This window comes from Orcinus orca, chromosome X, assembly GCF_937001465.1.
Source record: "Orcinus orca chromosome X, mOrcOrc1.1, whole genome shotgun sequence".
In the NCBI taxonomy this organism is placed as follows: domain Eukaryota; kingdom Metazoa; phylum Chordata; class Mammalia; order Artiodactyla; family Delphinidae; genus Orcinus; species Orcinus orca.
The window spans coordinates 131,881,715-131,900,318 of NC_064580.1; the positions used below are offsets into that span (position 1 = coordinate 131,881,715).

Below are 18,604 nucleotides of genomic sequence, written 5' to 3' on the forward strand. Positions count from 1 at the left end.
TGAACTTGACGACATAGCAAAAGAAAGTCTGCAACGTAAAGTGCAGGGGGGAAAAAGGCTGTTAAAAATGCAAATGGGGCTTCCCTGGTGGCGCAGTGGTTGAGAGTCCGCCTGCCGATGCAGGGGACACGGGTTCGTGCCCCAGTCCGGGAAGATCCCACATGCCGTGGAGCGGCTGGGCCCGTGAGCCATGGCCGCTGAGCCGGCGCATCCGGAGCCTGTGCTCCTCAATGGAAGAGGCCACAACAGTGAGAGGCCCGCGTACCGCAAAAAAAAAAAAAAAAGAAAAAGAAAAAAATGCAAATGAACAGAGTCTCAGTCACTGGTGATACAATATTAATAACAGTAATACACATGTAATGGAACACTGCATCGAACAGTAGAAAAATATGTGGTTTTCAAGGGTACACAGAAGATTTACCTTTTAGAGCATATATTCTGTTCTATAAAATAAATCTCAACAAAATTTAAAAGATTTAAATAATAAGAAACATGTTCTTTGACAACAACAAAAGCAGTACTTAACTCTAAAGTCCTATATTATAAAAGAAGAATCTTAAATAAGTTAAGCTAATGTCCTTAAGAAACCAGAAAGTGAAGAGCAAAATAAACTGCAAGCAAGTAGAAGCAATGGAATAATATAGATAGATACGAGCAGAAATCAGTGACATAGAAAAGAGAATATAGAGAAAATCAGTGAAAGCAAAAGGTGGTTCTTTGAGAGGATCAATAAAATTGATAACTGTCTAGCCAGATATACCAAGAAAAAAAAAGAGAGAGAGAGAGAGAAGACATACATTAACAGTACCAGGAAAGAGAGAAGTAACGTCACTGCAGATTCCAGGGATAAAAGGAATAGTATGAACAAGTCTATGGACTTCGGTATGTGATGCTGGGTGAAGGGTTGCAGGACATGGACTCGGGCAGCATACAGTTCCCATCACACGTGACGGAAGCCTCCCTAACGAGGCCACGTCAAGGATTTCCAAAGCACTATCACAGGACCGCTTGACTTCCCAAGACCTGAAGATCTCGAGATCTTTCACCTGGAGTCCCCAACATGTCCCTCTTTCTCATGATATTCATTCAATAGTGGTTATTTTCTTACTGAGCGTCTACCATGCCAAGGGTCTGCGTTAGCGCCCCGCCCCCCAGATGCTCCGTCCCACGTGGAATCCTGTCCCCTGAACCCGCTTCTCCGGCCCCGGCGCCTTGTGACGTCATGTCTCACCTCATAATTATGCAGGCGTGTGTCAGGCGGCACGAGGACAGAGTTGCCTGGCGAACACCACCTGCGGGGCCAGGCCTTTCTTCCGTTACGTCACGCGCCCATTTCGTCGTCCGCCGTGCTGGTCCCGGATCAGTCCGCCGGTCCAGAAGAGGAGGGGCCAGCCTTCGTGGCCATTACCCTCGTAGCTGGCGGCTGGCGACGCACGCATGGGGTCGTCCGCATCCAAGGCTGCCCTCAGAGCGACCACCGACGAGCCCTCCGAGCCCGGGCCGAAACACCTGGCAGGTGAGTAGGCCCCGCTACGGCGCCGTCTCCGCACCTCTAACGGCTGCGGCTTGCGGCCTCCCAGCCCCTCCCCCACGCCCCTCCCCCACGTCCCCCACGCCCCTCCCCCACCACGACCCCCGCAGTGTACTTCGGGGGGGGGGGTGGCGGGGGGCCTTTGATTGAGTCTGGAACACAACCACTGGCCTCTTTAACTCCAAGCATCTAACTCTTTACCAGTTCCTCATGTACCTTAGGACGGCATTAAATATCATGTAACATGTCAGTACAAATTGTAGTACTCGTAATGAAGAAAATGTTTTGGATTATTCCCTTTGTCACTTCTCTGAGATTTGATTGCATCTGTATTTAAGTTAAAGTTACCAATTTTGGTTTTGAAAGTTATTTCTCAGTCTGTATTTTAATGCTCGTCACTGTCTCTAATTTAGCTCTAATCCAGTACATAAATGGAACAAATAGGAGTGTGGAACATCTGGCTGATATTCTTTATGAGAAAACTGGGAGCAGCAGCTGGGTGGTGGTGTTCAAAGCCCTGATTACTGTGCATCACCTTATGGTGCATGGAAATGAGGTGAGCATGGCATCTATTCAAAGGCTAGTCATTTCCTTACTTTTATGACAAAGGACTTTCAGTACACAGTTGCTGAATATGCTTAGTTTGTCAAGGGCTTACTACATTTGTTTTAAATGGAGAAAACTGATGCTCTCTTTTATTTTAAAGATGGTTGTCGGTTTTTATCCTACCTCTTTTGCTTTCATTAGTGACAAGTGGGGGAAGTACGTAGTGGTAGATATTAAAAAACAAATTTTTCCATTCTTACTTATGAATATATCTTTGCAATCGTATTTAAAGTATATTATTTTAACCACTGGATAATAAAGTGGATAATAGAGTGGCTATTTCTCTCAATTCTTTAGATGATTTAGACCAAAAAAAGAGAAAACCCTCAAAAATGTATTGCTGCATAACTGCTTTACTTTACCAGGTAAAGTAAAGCAGAGTTATTACAGCATCACCTCAAGAGCTCTCCCCACACACACTTTTTGTGTTTTACAGAACAACTGAAATGTTCTACAACATTAAATTACTTATTATTTTCTACTTTAAATTAACTTTTGTCTCAGTAACCTTTGCATTAAAAAAATAAGATTTAGAAATTGATTGCGGTTTGAAACTTATTAAGAAGCAACAGTGATTACACAGTATGGTATTGGTAAAAATAAACATATATATATAAAGGGAATGTAATAGATCAGAAGTAGAACTGTACTTATATGGGAGCTTGCTGGCACTAAAAACGTGGGGGAAAGTATGCAATTTAAAATAAAGCCTTTTGGTACAAATAACATCCCTATGGAAAAAATAGAATGAGATCTTTATATTACTCCATATAAAAATAAATTCCACATGAATGAAATATCTATAAATGCAAAAATCTAAATTTAAAATTGAAGAAAATGTAGGAGAATATGCTTATGACATTTTATTTTTTAAAGAAGATGTTGGGAGTAGGAGTTTATTAATTAATTTTATTATTTATTTTTGCTGTGTTGGGTCTTCGTTTCTCTGCGAGGGCTTTCTCTAGTTGTGGCAAGCGGGGACCACTCTTCATCGCAGTGCATGGGCCTCTCACTATCGCGGCCTCTTGTTGCGGAGCACGGGCTCCAGACGCACAGGCTCAGTAGTTGTGGCTCATGGGCCTAGTTGCTCTGCAGCATGTGGGATCCTCCCAGACCAGGGCTCGAACCTGTGTCCCCTGCATTAGCAGGCAGATTCTCAACCACTGCGCCACCAGGGAAGCCCTGCTTATGACATTTGAGTAGGGAAGACACCATAAAGTTGCAATAAGATGTTTGCAGCACATATACTACAGACAAAAGATTGATATTTGGACTACATTATCAGTAAGAAAAAAGCAGTACACTGGAATAATGAGCAAAAGAAATGAACAGACAGTACATAGAAAAGGAAACCAGAGTGGCTGATAACCATCTGAAAACATACTCAGATAAGCACAATTTAAAATGTGTGACAGGACTCCCCTGGTGGCACAGTGGTTAAGAATCTGCCTGCCAATGCAGGGGACACGGGCTCGAGCCCTGGTCTGGGAAGATCCCACATGCCGCGGAGCAAATAAGCCCGTGCGCCACACACTCTAGAGTCTGTGCGCCACAACTACTGAGCCCATGCACCACAACTGCTGAAGCTCGCGTGCCTAGAGCCCGTGCTCCACAGCAAGAGAAGCCACTGCAGTGAGAAGCCCGCGCGCTGCAACAAAGAGTATCCCCTGCTCGCCACGACTAGAGAAAGCCTGCGCATAGCAACGGAGACCCAACACAGCCAAAATAAAATAAAATAAAATAAATAAGTTTATAAAATAAATAAAATGCGTGACAGTATCAAGAGCTGGGACCCTGAGGAAATGGGAACTCACATACCCTGTGGATGCCATCCATACATTTCCATATCAGGAATGAGAGAAGTAACATCACAACAGATTCCACAGATATTAAGAGGATGATAAAGGAATACTATGAACAACTCTGTGGACTTCTGTGTCTGATGCTGAGTGAAGGGTTGGAGAGGAGTGCTTTGAGACATGTTTAATAAAATTGAAAATGCCCAGTGACCCAGCATACACTTCTCATAGCATGTTTATAATAATTAAAAGTTGGAAATCACCTGAATTTCCATCAGTGGGCAACAGATAACTAAAATGAAGTGTGTTTATACAATGAAATACTAATAGGATGTATACCAACAAGGCTAGATCTCAAAAACAATGCTAGTAGAGTCCAATATCATTTATATAAATTTTTAAAATTCACAGTTAATATTTGTCCACAGAACAAATATATATGAAGCTATAAAGAAAATAGGCTGTAAAGGTAATACATTAAAATTACGATAATGGTTAATTCCAGGTAGGAGAAGGAAATTGAACTTGGGGATGGGGCAAAGGGCACTTTTAACTTTACCTGTAAGACTTTATTCCTCTTATTTTAAAAATAGACTTGAAGTAGATATGTCCAAAAGTTAGCAGTTGTCATTTATGGGTAGTGGGGTACACAGATGTACCAGATTATTGTTTTATCTTTCTATTAATTATTAAATAATTTAACATCAATTATTAAAATAATTCTATAATTACAGTTGACCCTTGAACATCATGGGTCACTTGTATGTGGCTTTTTTCCATAGTAAATACTATAGCACTACAGTATCTGTGGTTGGTTGAATCATGGACGTGGAATCATGGTTACAGAGGTACAGCATCTACAGAGAGCTGACTATAAATTATATGTGGATTTTCAACTGCATGGTGGGTTGGCACCCCTAACCCCCGAGTTGTTCAAGGGTCAGCTGTATTTCAAATTCCTCAAAATTCAAAAAGGGAGAAATGGCTAGATAGAAAGTCATGGGTGAAAAGTGTGTATTCACATTAGCTTTCATGTTTAACCCCTCATTTATTTAGTGGGTATATAAGCAGACTAGGCAGCATTGCATATCCTTAAGTTGGCTAGCCCAGGCTGTGATGGTGCTCGCCTTAATCAATGCTCCTGAAATAGATGGAAGCTGTATGATAGAATTATGTTAAGTATGCATTCACAATGACAAAATCATGAGTGAACTCTCTTTGTGGACAGAAACTAATTTTAGAATTTGGCACATTTGTTTCGTAGCGATTTATCCAACATCTTGCATCTAGAAACTCTTTGTTCATTTTATACAACTTCCTGGATAAAAGTGTCACAGAAGGTAAGATGATTCTTTGATGGAAATATTTCTTTGTGGCAAGGAGGGAAATGTTCTGAAAACCATCCGTGGTTAAAGAAAAATCGTTCTGAATTATGAATGATGTGATGTGTACATTTTATGATGGAAAATAATTTCTAAATTCATTCATACAACACATATTTGAGTAGTTACTGAGAATAACACAATATGCAAGCCTTTACTCAGTGAGGCTTTCCTGGGTCAGTCTCCTTTCTCTGCCTGAGTTTTATTCTTTCCACTTCTCAGCACCTAACCATCTCTGTGTTTTCCTTTTCTTTTGTTTGTCTATCAATCACCATTGAGAGTGTAAGATCTATGAAGGCATGGATTTTTGTCTGTTTTGTTCACTACTGAACCTCCAGCATCTAGGACGGTGCCCAGATCATAGGAAGCACTGAACAATTGTTGAATGAAAAAATGAATTGAATAAATGAATCGAGGCATGTTTGGAGGTTGACTAGTGAGGAGCTGAGTTTCTGTCATGGCCTGTCTCTCTCCATTTTGTCTATTAAGTAGGGTCAAGGTCATTTGTTGAGTGGAAGGAGGGTGGGGGAGGGATGGTACCAATGGGATAGGGAGTGTCAGGAAAATGCTAAGAATTTACAGTAGTTTCCTTGGAAATGTGAAAGGAACTAATAAAGTTCAGTTATTTCCCCTGTTCAATAATGTCCCCATCAATACTACATCATGAGGTGATATCAAGACTTTGAGGAAATAAAAAATAATCTTTAACAGAAAGTTTGAGGAATGTTGTACCAGATGATTAATAAGCCATTCTAGTCTTTGTGCTTCAAAGATATTGTTGAGTTATATGGGTGAATGTAAAATGGTAACTCTTTGCATTTATTCACATATATGGTAAATGGTTAACATTGGTGAAACTAGAAATAATAAAAATATTTCATTTTTAGGCTATACTATGTCATCCTTCATCAGACGATATAGCAGGTACTTGAATGAAAAGTCACTCGCATACAGACTGATTGCATGTGACATCAGCAAAGCCAAGAGAGGGTAGGTAAATATCATTGGTTTGTAAGCAAGAAGTACTGAAATACATATGTGCTCTGATATGTAGTTTGTCAAAAACACAGCTTTATTTCAAGATGCCAATGTCACAGTGCTTCTCAAACTCAATTATTATTACTGCTGCTATGAGTTTCTTTTATGTTTCACAGGACGAACGGTGTGATGAGAACTATGAACAGTAGAGAGCTGCTGAACACTCTTCCAGTTATTCAGACTCAGTTCACTGCTCTGCTTAATGTTAATGTAAGAGCCTTATAAATCCCTTTGAAAAATATTGGTAAACAGCATTGTTTACCTGTAGGTGGGAGAGGGAAGTTTTTAAAATTGTGGTGGTAATTGATTACTCTTTTATTTAATTTCCAGGCAAATCCTGACGAAATAACTAATGGTATAATATATGCTGCTTTCATGCTCCTCTTTAAGGATGCTCTTCGCCTCTTTGCAGCCTATAATGAGGGGATCCTTAATCTGCTAGGTAAGCTAAAGAATAGGCATTACTTTTAAAAAATAAACTGGTAAAAATAATTTATTTGTAAAAATCTTTTATCTCTACATTTAGACTCATATGTGTTTTAGCTTCAAAATAGAAGATCCTTGCAGGGTCATACGTATTTTTAAATAATGAGACATCATATTCCTTTTTTTCTTAAAAATAATTGGCTAATCAGCCACAGAAGTTTTCAGTTTGTATACAAGTGCTAACTGATATTTCTGGGAAACTTATCAGGAAATCAACATGGGTTGCCATATTTATACGTTACACACTAAGTCCCACTCCACCAAGGTCAGATAATACAGTTCTGACTTTCCTAAGATACAGCCTATAATATAAGTAATTGCTTTGATCATATACAAGCGTATGTTTCTTAGGCTTTTCAGGAAATTTCAGTCATCATTTAGCCCTAATGAGTGATTCATTTCATAGGAAAGGTTCTCCAAACTTCGTTGATGAGAATTTGAGGTATTTCTTATACTGAAGAAGTGCCTAATACATTTGTAGAGTTATAAAGGGTAGAAAACACAGCCCCTTCCATCAGAGACCGTCAGAGCTTGATGTTAATCAAAAAGATTCCAGACTAGAAGTTGTAGAAATTAAACTATCTAAATTATATGTGTACACTATTAAATGCCATACATATTACCAACACCACTGTTCAGCATGCAGTAGTTCCTCTATAAAAATCTGTTGATTATACTTATATGAGCAGTGTTGTTGCTTCTTAAAGCAGAAAATAACTGGATTAAAACTGTAGTTGTTTTCAACAAGTTAAAATCATATCCATAATCAACTTAACACAGAATCATCAGAATGGAGTGAAACTTGGAATTGCTACGATATTAGCTCCTTTGTTGTAATTTATTTTTCTATTTTTAGGCAAGTATTTTTACATGAGGAAGAACCAATGCAAGGAAAGTTTGGATATTTACATCAACTTCCTTGGGAGAATGACCAAATTTGTACAGTTCCTGAAAGTTGCAGAGGTACAGAAATCTATTTGTATACGAGGCTTTTGTGCTGTTTTCTGTATTAGTTTAGTATCCTGTATAACTATACATCTACCCACCACCATGCCACACAAACACACAGAAATTGGTAGTTTAAACTATTTTGTAAACAGTACAGCTAGAAGCTAGAATTAGGTACTTCAAATGTACCTTCCAATGCGCTTGTGGTCAAAAACAATCTTATAAGGATTTCTGTTTGTGGCCGTGAGGATAACTGATACCAAGCTTACCCTCCCACCAGAAACAACTCTAAAACCAGGCCAAAAGATATATGACATGAGTCTTTTAAGACACCGGATAATAGGTAGAACAGGTCTGTGATCAGTGAGAGAAGGAAATATATGAGGCGAGCTGCATGTTTGCCCTAATAGCTGATTCTGACTACTTGAAAAATTAGAACACATTTGTATGATATCCAAAATGCAGATTAGCTCTTCCCAAAACAGCAAAGGTTCAACATCTGGTGAGTCCTTTCTTTTTTAATTTTATCCTAAGAACAAATATAAGTTTATGCTTAAGTGTGCAAGGTATACGTTAGCCTGATGTTTTTCTTGATCAGGGTGTGTACCAGCCCAGCAAGGCATTCATGCTCTTGGAGTATTTTCTCTTTAGTGTACAAATTGGTCTCACACTTACTTTTCTTTGTTAACACTCCTGGCTGTAATGTTTTCTTTTTTCCCCTTTTTTTGTGATTTCAGCAAGTTGGAATTGACCAGAATGACATTCCATATATTAATCAGGTCAGTATATCTCTCATCTGTGTTTAAGTGACTTTTTTATTTAATTAATTAATTGATTTTTGGCTGCGTTGGGTCTCCGTCGCTGTGCACGGGCTTTCTCTAGTTGCGGCGAGCAGGGGCTACTCGACGTTGCGGTGTGTGGGCTTCTCATCGCGGTGGCTTCTCTTGTTGTGGAGCACAGGCTCTAATCTGTGGGCTTCAGTAGTTATGGTGCGCGGGCTAAATAGTTGTGGCTCACGGGCTCTAGAGCACAGGCTCAGTAGTTGTGGTGCACGGGCTTAGTTGCTCTGCGGCATGTGGGATCTTCCTGGACCAGAGCTCGAACCTGTGTCCCCTGCATTGGCAGGCAGATTCTTAACCACTGTGCCACCAGGGAAGTCCCTAAGTGACTTTCTGTTTTTATGTTGTGTTTATTATATTAATCATCATCTGAGACTCAATCATTTTCCATATACTTACATGTGTATTTTCATTTTCCCAAGAGTAACATTTATATTTATACTTATATATACATAGGCTTGTGTCTTCTGAACAGGTCTGTGAGCTGTAGGTCTCGTAAAAGAGGGCATTCCCCTCTGAGAGCTAAGTGGCGACTCATAGTCTAACAACTCCAGCATGCTTTTTATTTTTATCTTTTATTTTTTAAAAAATATTTTTATTGGAGTATAATTGCTTTACAATGGTGTGTTAGTTTCTGCTTTATAACAAAGTGAATCAGCTATAGTATACATATATCCCCATATCCCCTCCCTCTTGCGTCTCCCTCCCACCCTCCCTATCCCACCCCTCCAGGTGGTCACAAACAGGTGGTCACAAAGCACCGAGCTGATCTCCCTGTGCTATGTGGCTGCTTCCCACTAGCTATCTATTTTACGCTTGGTAGTGTATATATGTCCATGCCACTCTCTCACTTTGTCACAGCTTACCCTTCCCACTCCCCGTGTCCTCAAGTCCATTCTCTAGTAGGTCTGTGTCTTTATTCCTGTCTTACCCCTAGGTTCTTCATGACATTTTTTTTCTTAGATTCCATATATATGTGTTAGCATACGGTATTTGTTTTTCTCTTTCTGACTTACTTCACTCTGGGTCCATCCACCTCACTACAAATAACTCAATTTCATTTCTTTTTATGGCTGAGTAATATTCCATTGTATCTATGTGCCACATCTTCTTTACCATTCATCTGTTGATGGACACTTAGGTTGCTTCCATGTCCTAGCTATTGTGAATAGAGCTGCAATGAACATTGTGGTACATGACTCTTTTTGAATTATGGTTTTCTCAGGGTATATGCCCAGTAGTGGGATTGCTGGGTTGTATGGTAGTTCTATTTGTAGTTTTTTAAGGAACGTCCATACTGTTCTCCATAGTGGCTGTATCAATTTACATTCCCACCAACAGTGTATGAGGGTTCCCTTTTCTCCACATCCTCTCCAACATTTATTGTTTCTAGATTTTTTGATGATGGCCATTCTGACCAGTGTGAGATGATATCGCATTGTAGTTTTGATTTGCATTTCTCTAATGATTAATGATGTTGAGCATTCTTTCATGTGTTTGTTGGCAATCTGTATATCTTCTTTGGAGAAATGTCTATTTAAGTCTTCCGCCCATTTTTGGATTGGGTTGTTTGTTTCTTTTGATATTGAGCTGTATGAGCTACTTGTAAACTTTGGAGATTAATCCTTTGTCAGTTGCTTCATTTGCAAATATTTTCTCCCATTCTGAGGGCTGTCTTTTCGTCATGTTTATGGTTTCCTTTGCTGTGCAAAAGCTTTTAAGTTTCATTAGGTCCCATTTGTTTATTTTTGTTTTTATTTCCATTTCTCTAGAAGGTTGGTCAAAAAGGATCTTGCTGTGATTTATGTCACAGAGTGTTCTGCCTATGTTTTCCTCTAAGAGTTTGATAGTGTCTGGCCTTACATTTAGGTCTTTAATCCATTTTGAGTTTATTTTTGTGTATGGTGTTAGGGAGTGCTCTAATTTCATTCTTTTACATGTAGCTGTCCAGTTTTCCCAGCACCACTTATTGAAGAGGCTGTCTTTTCTCCATTGTATCTTCTTGCCTCCTTTATCAAAGATAAGGTGATGATATGCCAGCATGCCTTTTAAATGGACAGAACTGATTGGTGGAAACAGCAGACTATTGGGAATAACGAACTTAGGCTTGAGGCCACCTTGCCTACCTTTCAGGTGTGTAATCTCAAGCAACTCATTTCCATTCTCCATCCCTCGTCTATGCAAATGCAGAGTGGGTGTGATAATATTGTCTACCTCAAGGCAGAGTTGTGGGAATCAAATGAACTTAGGCTTTTTCTTTCCCCAGTGGGTGTGATGTGAGGCAGAGGTGGCCATGCAGCAGGTGAGGATTAAGCGAGGGTCTGGCAGCCTGCACTCCATCCCAGGTGTATCATAGGGCTTGAGCAGCAGGGGTTGCTGGCCCAGCCTGGACCTGCTCTGGGCCCAAACTAATATGGCAGGCCACTTTAGATCACTTGGAATATGGGCCAAAGCAGTCTTCCTTGGTATCCAGAACCCAAAGAGATCTACCAATAGTCGTGTTTCCTTTTTTGGGATGAGATGTGCAAGGTGCAACCGTTTGTCTTCTGTTTTCAGTGGGATTTTCTGGTAGATCCCTGGCCACTGAAACCCTAAAAATTTTACTGTTACGGAAGGCTCCTGAATGTTTGTAGGGTTTACCTCCTATCCTCTGGAGTGCATATAACTTTCCAAGGTCTCCACTGTACTGGCACCTCCCTGTTCATCTGATCCATTTAGCATGAAGATCATGAACAGAAGTGGATCAATGCGATTTATGAGGGGTGACCAGATGGTCTAGACTTCTTCTGACCATATTCTGACATATGGGTTGAGAGAGTTAACACAGCCTGGGTCAGAGTATAAATGTATAGCATTGCCCATTCCACGTGCCTACAAACCCTTACTGATCCACACTTTAGATGGCAATGGAAAGCAGAACATTCACCAGACTGTTAGCCACATACCATGTTCCTGAGACTACATTAACCCACCTCTACCAAAGAAACTATAGTGGCTGCAGTTGGGTTACTACTTGATTGATTATGCTGTAGTATGTCACTCTCCAGGGCCTGACTGGTTTGGGGGCCATACTGGTGAATTATATGGAGATAGGGTGGGGACCATCACCCCTGCATCCTTTTTATCTTTAAGATTGGCACTGATTGCTGCCATCTTCCTAGGAGGTGATCTTGTTTATTTTTACTGTTTTGACTGGATGGTAGGAAGGTGGGTGGAGTAGAGGTCTCCATATCGTCTCCAACAGGGGAGACTCAGGACGTTCACAGCCATCCCCCTGGATCTCCCCATCCCATGAGTCAGGGCTTTTACTCTTTCCCAGTGCCTGACTGTGGTGTGGCAGACCTGCCTTGGTTGGGACTGGAGGAATGGGGAGTAGTCAGGTGGGCGTGGGGAGAAGTCCGTAAAGAGAGAGAGGGTGATGTTGTGGGGGGAGGAAATTGAGAGGATTTGGGATCCAGAACACGGTGCATCCAGCAGTGGCCTCAGATGAGAGGGTAGAGGAGGTTGGGAGGAGAAGGTAGTTGCAGCTGCAAATAAATCTTGGGTTTGGTGGCAGAGAAGGAGAGAGTTTCTGTCTGATGTCTTGTCAAAAATCTTTCAAGGACTATATCTTTATTCCCATCTTGCCCCTAGGTTCTTCATGACCATTTTTTTTTAAGATTCCATATATATGTGTTAGCATACGGTATTTATTTTTCTCTTTCTGACTTACTTCACTCTGTATGACAGTCTCAAGGTCCATCCACCTCACGACAAATAACTCAGTTTCGTCCCTTTTTATGGCTGAGTAATATTCCATTGTATATATGTGCCACAACTTCTTTTTTTTTTTTTTTTTCCACATCTTCTTTATCCATTCATCTGTTGATGGACAGTTCGGTTGCTTCTGTGTCCTGGATATTGTGAACAGAGCTTCAGTGAACATTTTGGTACATGACTCTTTCTGAATTATGGTTTTCTCAGGGTATATGCCCAGTAGTGGGATTGCTGGGTCGTATGGTAGTTCTATTTTTAGTTTTTTAAGGAACGTCCATACTGTTCTCCATAGTGGCTGTATCAATTTACATTCCCACCAACAGTGCAAGAGGGTTCCCTTTTCTCCACACCCTCTCCAGCATTTATTGTTTGTATATTTTTTGGTGATGGCCATTCTGACTGGTGTGAGATGATATCTCATTGTAGTTTTGATTTGCGTTTCTCTAATGATTAATGATGTTGAGCATTCTTTCATGTGTTTGTTGGCAATCTGTGTATCTTCTTTGGAGAATGTCTGTTTAGGTCTTCTGCCCATTTTTGGATTGGGGTGTTTGTTTTTTCAATGTTGAGCTGCATGAGCCACTTGTAAATTGCAGACCTAATAATGGCTGTAGACGTCTAGTGGTGGTAGTGCTGAGACCAATCAAACTTGGGAGGAATTACTCAGCCATAAAAAGAAACGAAATTGAGCTATTTGTAATGAGGTGGATAGACCTAGAGTCTGTCATACAGAGTGAAGTAAGTCAGAAAGAGAGAGACAAATACCGTATGCTAACACATATATATGGAATTTAAGAAAAAAAACGTCATGAAGAACCTAGGGGTAAGACAGGAATAAAGACACAGACCTACTAGAGAATGGACTTGAGGATATGGGGAGGGGGAAGGGTAAGCTTAGGCAAAGTGAGAGAGAGGCATGGACATATATACACTACCAAACGTAAAATAGATAGCTAGTGGGAAGCAGCCGCATAGCACAGGGAGATCAGCTCAGTGCTTTGTGACCACCTAGAGGGGTGTGATAGGGAGGGTGGGAGGGAGGGAGACGCAAGAGGGAAGAGAAATGGGGATATATGTATATGTATAACTGATTCACTTTGTTATAAAGCAGAAACTAACACACCATTGTAAAGCAATTATACTCCAATAAAGATGTTAAAAAATATATTTCAAGGAAAGAAATGTGTCCTCACAAGCATTCTTTCACGTACAGATAGGTATGAAAGGGACCTATTTTGTGCACAGACATTGAACCCCACACAGTGGTCCACAACAGGAACCATTGTTGGATGAAATAACACACAGCTTCCTGAATGAGAATTCAGATAACCAGGCCGAGAGAAAATGAGACTATCTGGATTAGTAGGGGAGAAGATGGAATTTCATTGCTCAAAGGCACTGTCATTGGTGGATTTCAATCAACATTCACTCACAGACACAGGCCTGACCCCTACCAGGAAGAAGGAGCTATAACGAATGAGGTACACTCCTAGCCCCTGAGTTCCAGCAAAAGAGACCTCACTTCCTTGAGGTGGTGAAGCTGGGAAGGGTTCCTGTGCTGAGAACCACAGCTTGGCTGTCATGGGGGCCCAGAGGAGCATCAGTTGACCTGGGCTTGGCATCTTGGCCTTGGCCTCCTTCAGTGCTCAGCACCTGTGGCCGGAGCTCTAGGGGACATCTGACTGTCGCTTGGCCACTTTCTCTCGTGCTTGCAACAATCTTTATGTGAAGCAAGAGCTGCTAAACTGTTAGGTGCCGGCTCACCATTTTCAGGCTCGGCCAAACCCTTGTGTCTTCTGAAGGGGCGTCTCCCTCCTTTCCTGGGCTTGTCCTTCCTCCTTAGTTTCAACACTGTCTAGGGCTCACAGGGCTTCCTTCTGCAAGTGGCTGTCTGGTGTGTCTGCCTGTGTCTATGCCTCTTCTTTCCACCGTCGCCTGCCGTTCGTGTTGAGCGCGACTCCCAGAAACTCGCATAGCAGCGTCTGCTCTGTCTGCCATTCGATGCACGTTTATTTTTCACCAGAGCCGTTCAAACCTACGTCTCTGGGCCACACCCCTCATCAGAGCTCCAGGGGCACAAACTCGGGGACCTACCAGATGGTTCCACCCTGCTGGGTACCAGCTTCGCCTTAGCATAGCCGCAGTTTGGGTGGGCGGAGGGCCACTGTGTGCCTCACGAAAGAGCTCTGACAGCCTCACGCCTACCCTTTCGCTGGGAAGCACCGTTTGGGGGCCTTTTAAGTTTTCGGTCGTTCTGAGCGGGGTTCTGCTAATCACGGGTGACAGCATTGCCACAGATTTATAGCTGTCGGTGAATTATCTGAAAGCACATGGGATGAAAAAGAATGTTGCCAACCAACATTGTGCAAGTAGTGACAACTTCTATTTATTTATTATTTTGTTATATATTTATTGAGTGACTGAATGAATGAACGAAAAATGCTCTGTGTGTTTGCCCTGGTGATGCTGGGAGTCCCCTGATCATCTTGGGGTCCCTCCACCCCTCTTTCCCGTCTAGTATGTTTGAACCTTTGAAGCTCACTCTGGACTCCAGACTTCCTGGTCTCCCTGCTGCTGAGGGGCCTGTGAGCTCTGGCAAGGAACAGATTCTCCAATTCCTCTGTGTTCAGGGTGCCCACGTGGTCAAGAGGCGTCCCTAGGGAGATCTTCTCCTGGTCCTCATATGTGGTCCAGCAGGAAATCCCTCTGAGCAGATTTCTGCTTGGATGCCTCAGCCCGGCAGCCCATCTACACTGAGTGGTATCCAGGCTCCTCTGAGTGTGTATACCTCTTGTGCCATTATTGTCATTCATAGCACTCCCTTTTCCTCTCAGAATGGTCCCTCAGCCCTGTCCACACCTCTGTGAACAGTTCCTTCATTAAACCCTTCTCCAGCTGCTAGCTCAGCAGCATCTGTGTCCGTCTTTGCCACCACACCATCATCCTAGCTTCAACTCGGATCCTTTCGCTTCCCCATATATCTGCCCCCTGCTGTTTCTTTTACGCAATGCAACCAGAATGCTGATCTGAGAACTGCCAAAATACAGATCACTCCTCACTTCAAAGTCATCCGGTATTCTCAAGTTAAAGTCCAAACTCCACAACATTGCGTTGATTTTAAGGTCTTGCATCATCAAATCCCTCCCAGCTTCATCTCCTCCACGCTCCCCTTGGCAACATGGTTCACCTTTACTCGTGGCCTGTGCCATATGCCCTCCTGCCATGCTCATTCCTCTCCTAGTATCCTACTTTTCTCCTGGATATCCTTCAGCTCTCAGCTCAGTTGTTACTTTGTTCAGGAGTGCTTACTTCTCTGACATCCCTGACTTGGTCACATTCACTTACTTAAACACTAACTATCATGCACCTCTCTTTCACAGTACTTTTCACAACTTTCATTTTACATTTATTTGTTTATTTGATACCTCTCCTCTGCCAGACCTGTAGACTGGAGCCACAAGCAAAAACAAACAACCTAGTTGCAGGCTTCATGACCTGGGAAGCTCCAGTCTACAGTGAACAAAACAGACAAAATCTCTGTCTTCGTGGAGTTTTATATTTTATTGCAAGGAGACGGATAATAAACATACACGGAAAGAAACCTATAATCTCAGGGAAGATAATTGCCATGAAGAAAAAGAAAACTTAGTGAGGGTAAAGAGACTGTTGGTAGGTACTATTTTATCTAGGATAGCCAAGGAAATCCCAGTTGAGGAGGTGACATTTCAGGAGAGATCAGAGACCGTGAGTGAGATTCTCTCTCCCTCTTCCCCAGTAGGCTTAATGTTTTACTTAAATTTATTCAGTAATCTGGTGACTCATGAAGGAACCATAAGTAATGAATGATTTTAAGCCCAATGTCTTCTCCAAAGGAAATACATATTTTAGCAGCCCATTGATCATTTTAAGATGCTCTTTTATTGTTTTTTTAAAAATGTATGTAAAAATATAGTTTGAAAATGTGATTTGATACCAAGATGCTACTTTTAATAATGAATTTACTTCTAGCAATTATTTAGCTTTAATCATTTGCTATACAGGTGTCTTAATATTTTTCAAAATCTTTTTATGATATAGGAGAGTATGAATTTGCTAAGAACTATCTATCATCAAAAAACAACTTTTTTCCTAATAACTTTATTTTTAGGTACCCTGCAGTTTACTTGAAGCACTAAAACAGCATTTAGCTTCTTTGGAAGAGAAAATTGACGTTTTACCCGCTTATAGGTAAGTTGATAAATGTCTTAATATAGGTTAATTCTGTTTTCATCTAAATAATTTCTCTCATTTTAGCAACATCACAGTGACTGAATAAATTACGGGCTTTGAATATGGTGGAATGCTATACAACCATTTTTTGTTTTTTTTTTTTGCGGTTCGTGGGCCTGTCACTGCTATGGCCTCTCCCGTTGTGGAGCACAGGCTCCGGACGCGCAGGCTCAGCGGCCATGGCTCACGGGCCCAGCCGCTCCGCGGCATGTGGGATCTTCCCAGACCGGGGCACGAACCCGCGTCCCCTGCATCGGCAGGCGGACTCTCAACCACTGCGCCACCAGGGAAGCCTATACAGCCATTTTAAATGATAATATGGGATAGAGTATTTCAGTCTTTTGTGGGATTCCATACGCTTCACAGCATGGTCTGCTTCCCAAAGGAACATCTTTTGTTATACTGAGTGATTCTCAAAGTCAGAAGTTGGCACTTGAATAACCCCTCTTTGAAGAATTTGATTTCTTCCCTTAGGGACTCCCCTAGTGAGAATAACTGTTGTGCATAGTAACATTCAAGATGAATGTGTGTGTATGCATACATATACACATACCCACATACACATACTCCTCTATATGTGCACATATACACAAATTGAATAATATAAACTTTGAGGTATATCACTTCAAAAATGTTCACATCAGCTATTTCTGAGTGGAAAAATTATGGTTGATTTCAGTTTTCTGTTTGTACTTTTCAGTATTGTGAAAATTTCTATAAGGGTCATGTATTATTCGTTCACTCCACTTTTTACGGTTATGTTGATTGTAATTGATTTATATGATCAATCTCTACTAGCCAAGTCTGTTAACTATTTCTTTTTTTAAATAAATTTATTTATTTTATTTATTTTTGGCTGCGTTGGGCCTTCGTTGCGGTGCACGGGCTTCTCATTGTGGTGGCTTCTCTTGTTGGGCTGTATGGGCTCTAGGTGCATGGGCTTCAGTAGTTGTGGCACGCGGGCTCAGTAGTTGTGGCACATGGGCTTCAGTAGTTGTGGCACACGGGCTCCAGAGCGCAGGCTCAGTAGCTGTGGCACACAGACTTAGTTGCTCTGCAGCATGTGGGATCTTCCCGGACCAGGGCTTGAACCCATGTCCCCTGCATTGGCAGGCGGATTCTTAACCACTGTACCACCAGGGAAGCCCTGTTGACTATTTCTTAATTATCTCTTTATCATAGATGGATGTGTAGTTAGTATATAGTTGGATGGATAGATTGATAGGTGGATGGATAGATGAGTGAATGAAAGAAATGCAGGCTCAGCTGGGTAGGATATATGTGACTCTATTCATCTTTCTTGTGATCTCTTCAGTGTGCAGCATGCATTGATTCCCTCCATCCCAAATTGTCCAGTTGTGAAAGCTTCAGCAAGCAGAGCTTGGCTTGAAGCTAATATAACACTATTGTATGTGATAATTGAGGGCAGGATTAGAACCTTTAATTCTTACATTTCCTAACCACCTACTATGTCTGCTGCCTCTTCCTAAAGCAGTCTTTGACCCAGCAACTTCATTTCTAGGAATTTATCCCATATATATATTCATAGTTGTGAAATGACATATTGAACATTACAACATTGTAATAACAAAATGACTCTTCATAAGAGTCTTGTTTTAATGTACCAGAATGGAATGGTCTCCAACGTGTATTGTTAGATAGAAAATGAGCAAGGTGGGAAACAGTGCATAGTATGCTACCACTTTTTCTTTTTCAAAACAAAAAGAAAGAATATATATGTTTATTTCATTTCTTAAAGAATACTTCTGGAAGGATATCTGAGAAATGAATAAAATGTGCAAATAATTACTACTTAAAAGATAAATTTTACAAAAAAAAAAATAAGACATACATAAATCCGGAGTAATGTCTGTGTACAGACCTTGTCGTGCTTACCAGGGAAGTCCTTGGTAAGCTCCTAAGGTTAGTTTGCCTCTTAGTCAGGAAATT

At 41.3% G+C, this 18,604-nt stretch overlaps 1 protein-coding gene across 1 annotated transcript in view; it reads left to right on the forward strand.

Annotated features, from left to right (window-relative positions):
* Nucleotides 1-257: 257 nt before the first annotated feature.
* The window catches only part of LOC117198843 (phosphatidylinositol-binding clathrin assembly protein-like), a 38,308-nt gene continuing 19,961 nt past the window's right edge, over nucleotides 258-18,604 (forward strand). The window contains exons 1-9 of the mRNA XM_033416848.2: nucleotides 258-1,516; nucleotides 1,945-2,087; nucleotides 5,201-5,276; nucleotides 6,206-6,308; nucleotides 6,473-6,566; nucleotides 6,687-6,798; nucleotides 7,699-7,805; nucleotides 8,528-8,569; nucleotides 16,533-16,612. Of these exons, the coding sequence (XP_033272739.2) occupies nucleotides 1,438-1,516; nucleotides 1,945-2,087; nucleotides 5,201-5,276; nucleotides 6,206-6,308; nucleotides 6,473-6,566; nucleotides 6,687-6,798; nucleotides 7,699-7,805; nucleotides 8,528-8,569; nucleotides 16,533-16,612 (836 nt within the window). The 5' untranslated portion in view covers nucleotides 258-1,437. The remainder of the gene's footprint in view (nucleotides 1,517-1,944; nucleotides 2,088-5,200; nucleotides 5,277-6,205; nucleotides 6,309-6,472; nucleotides 6,567-6,686; nucleotides 6,799-7,698; nucleotides 7,806-8,527; nucleotides 8,570-16,532; nucleotides 16,613-18,604) is intronic.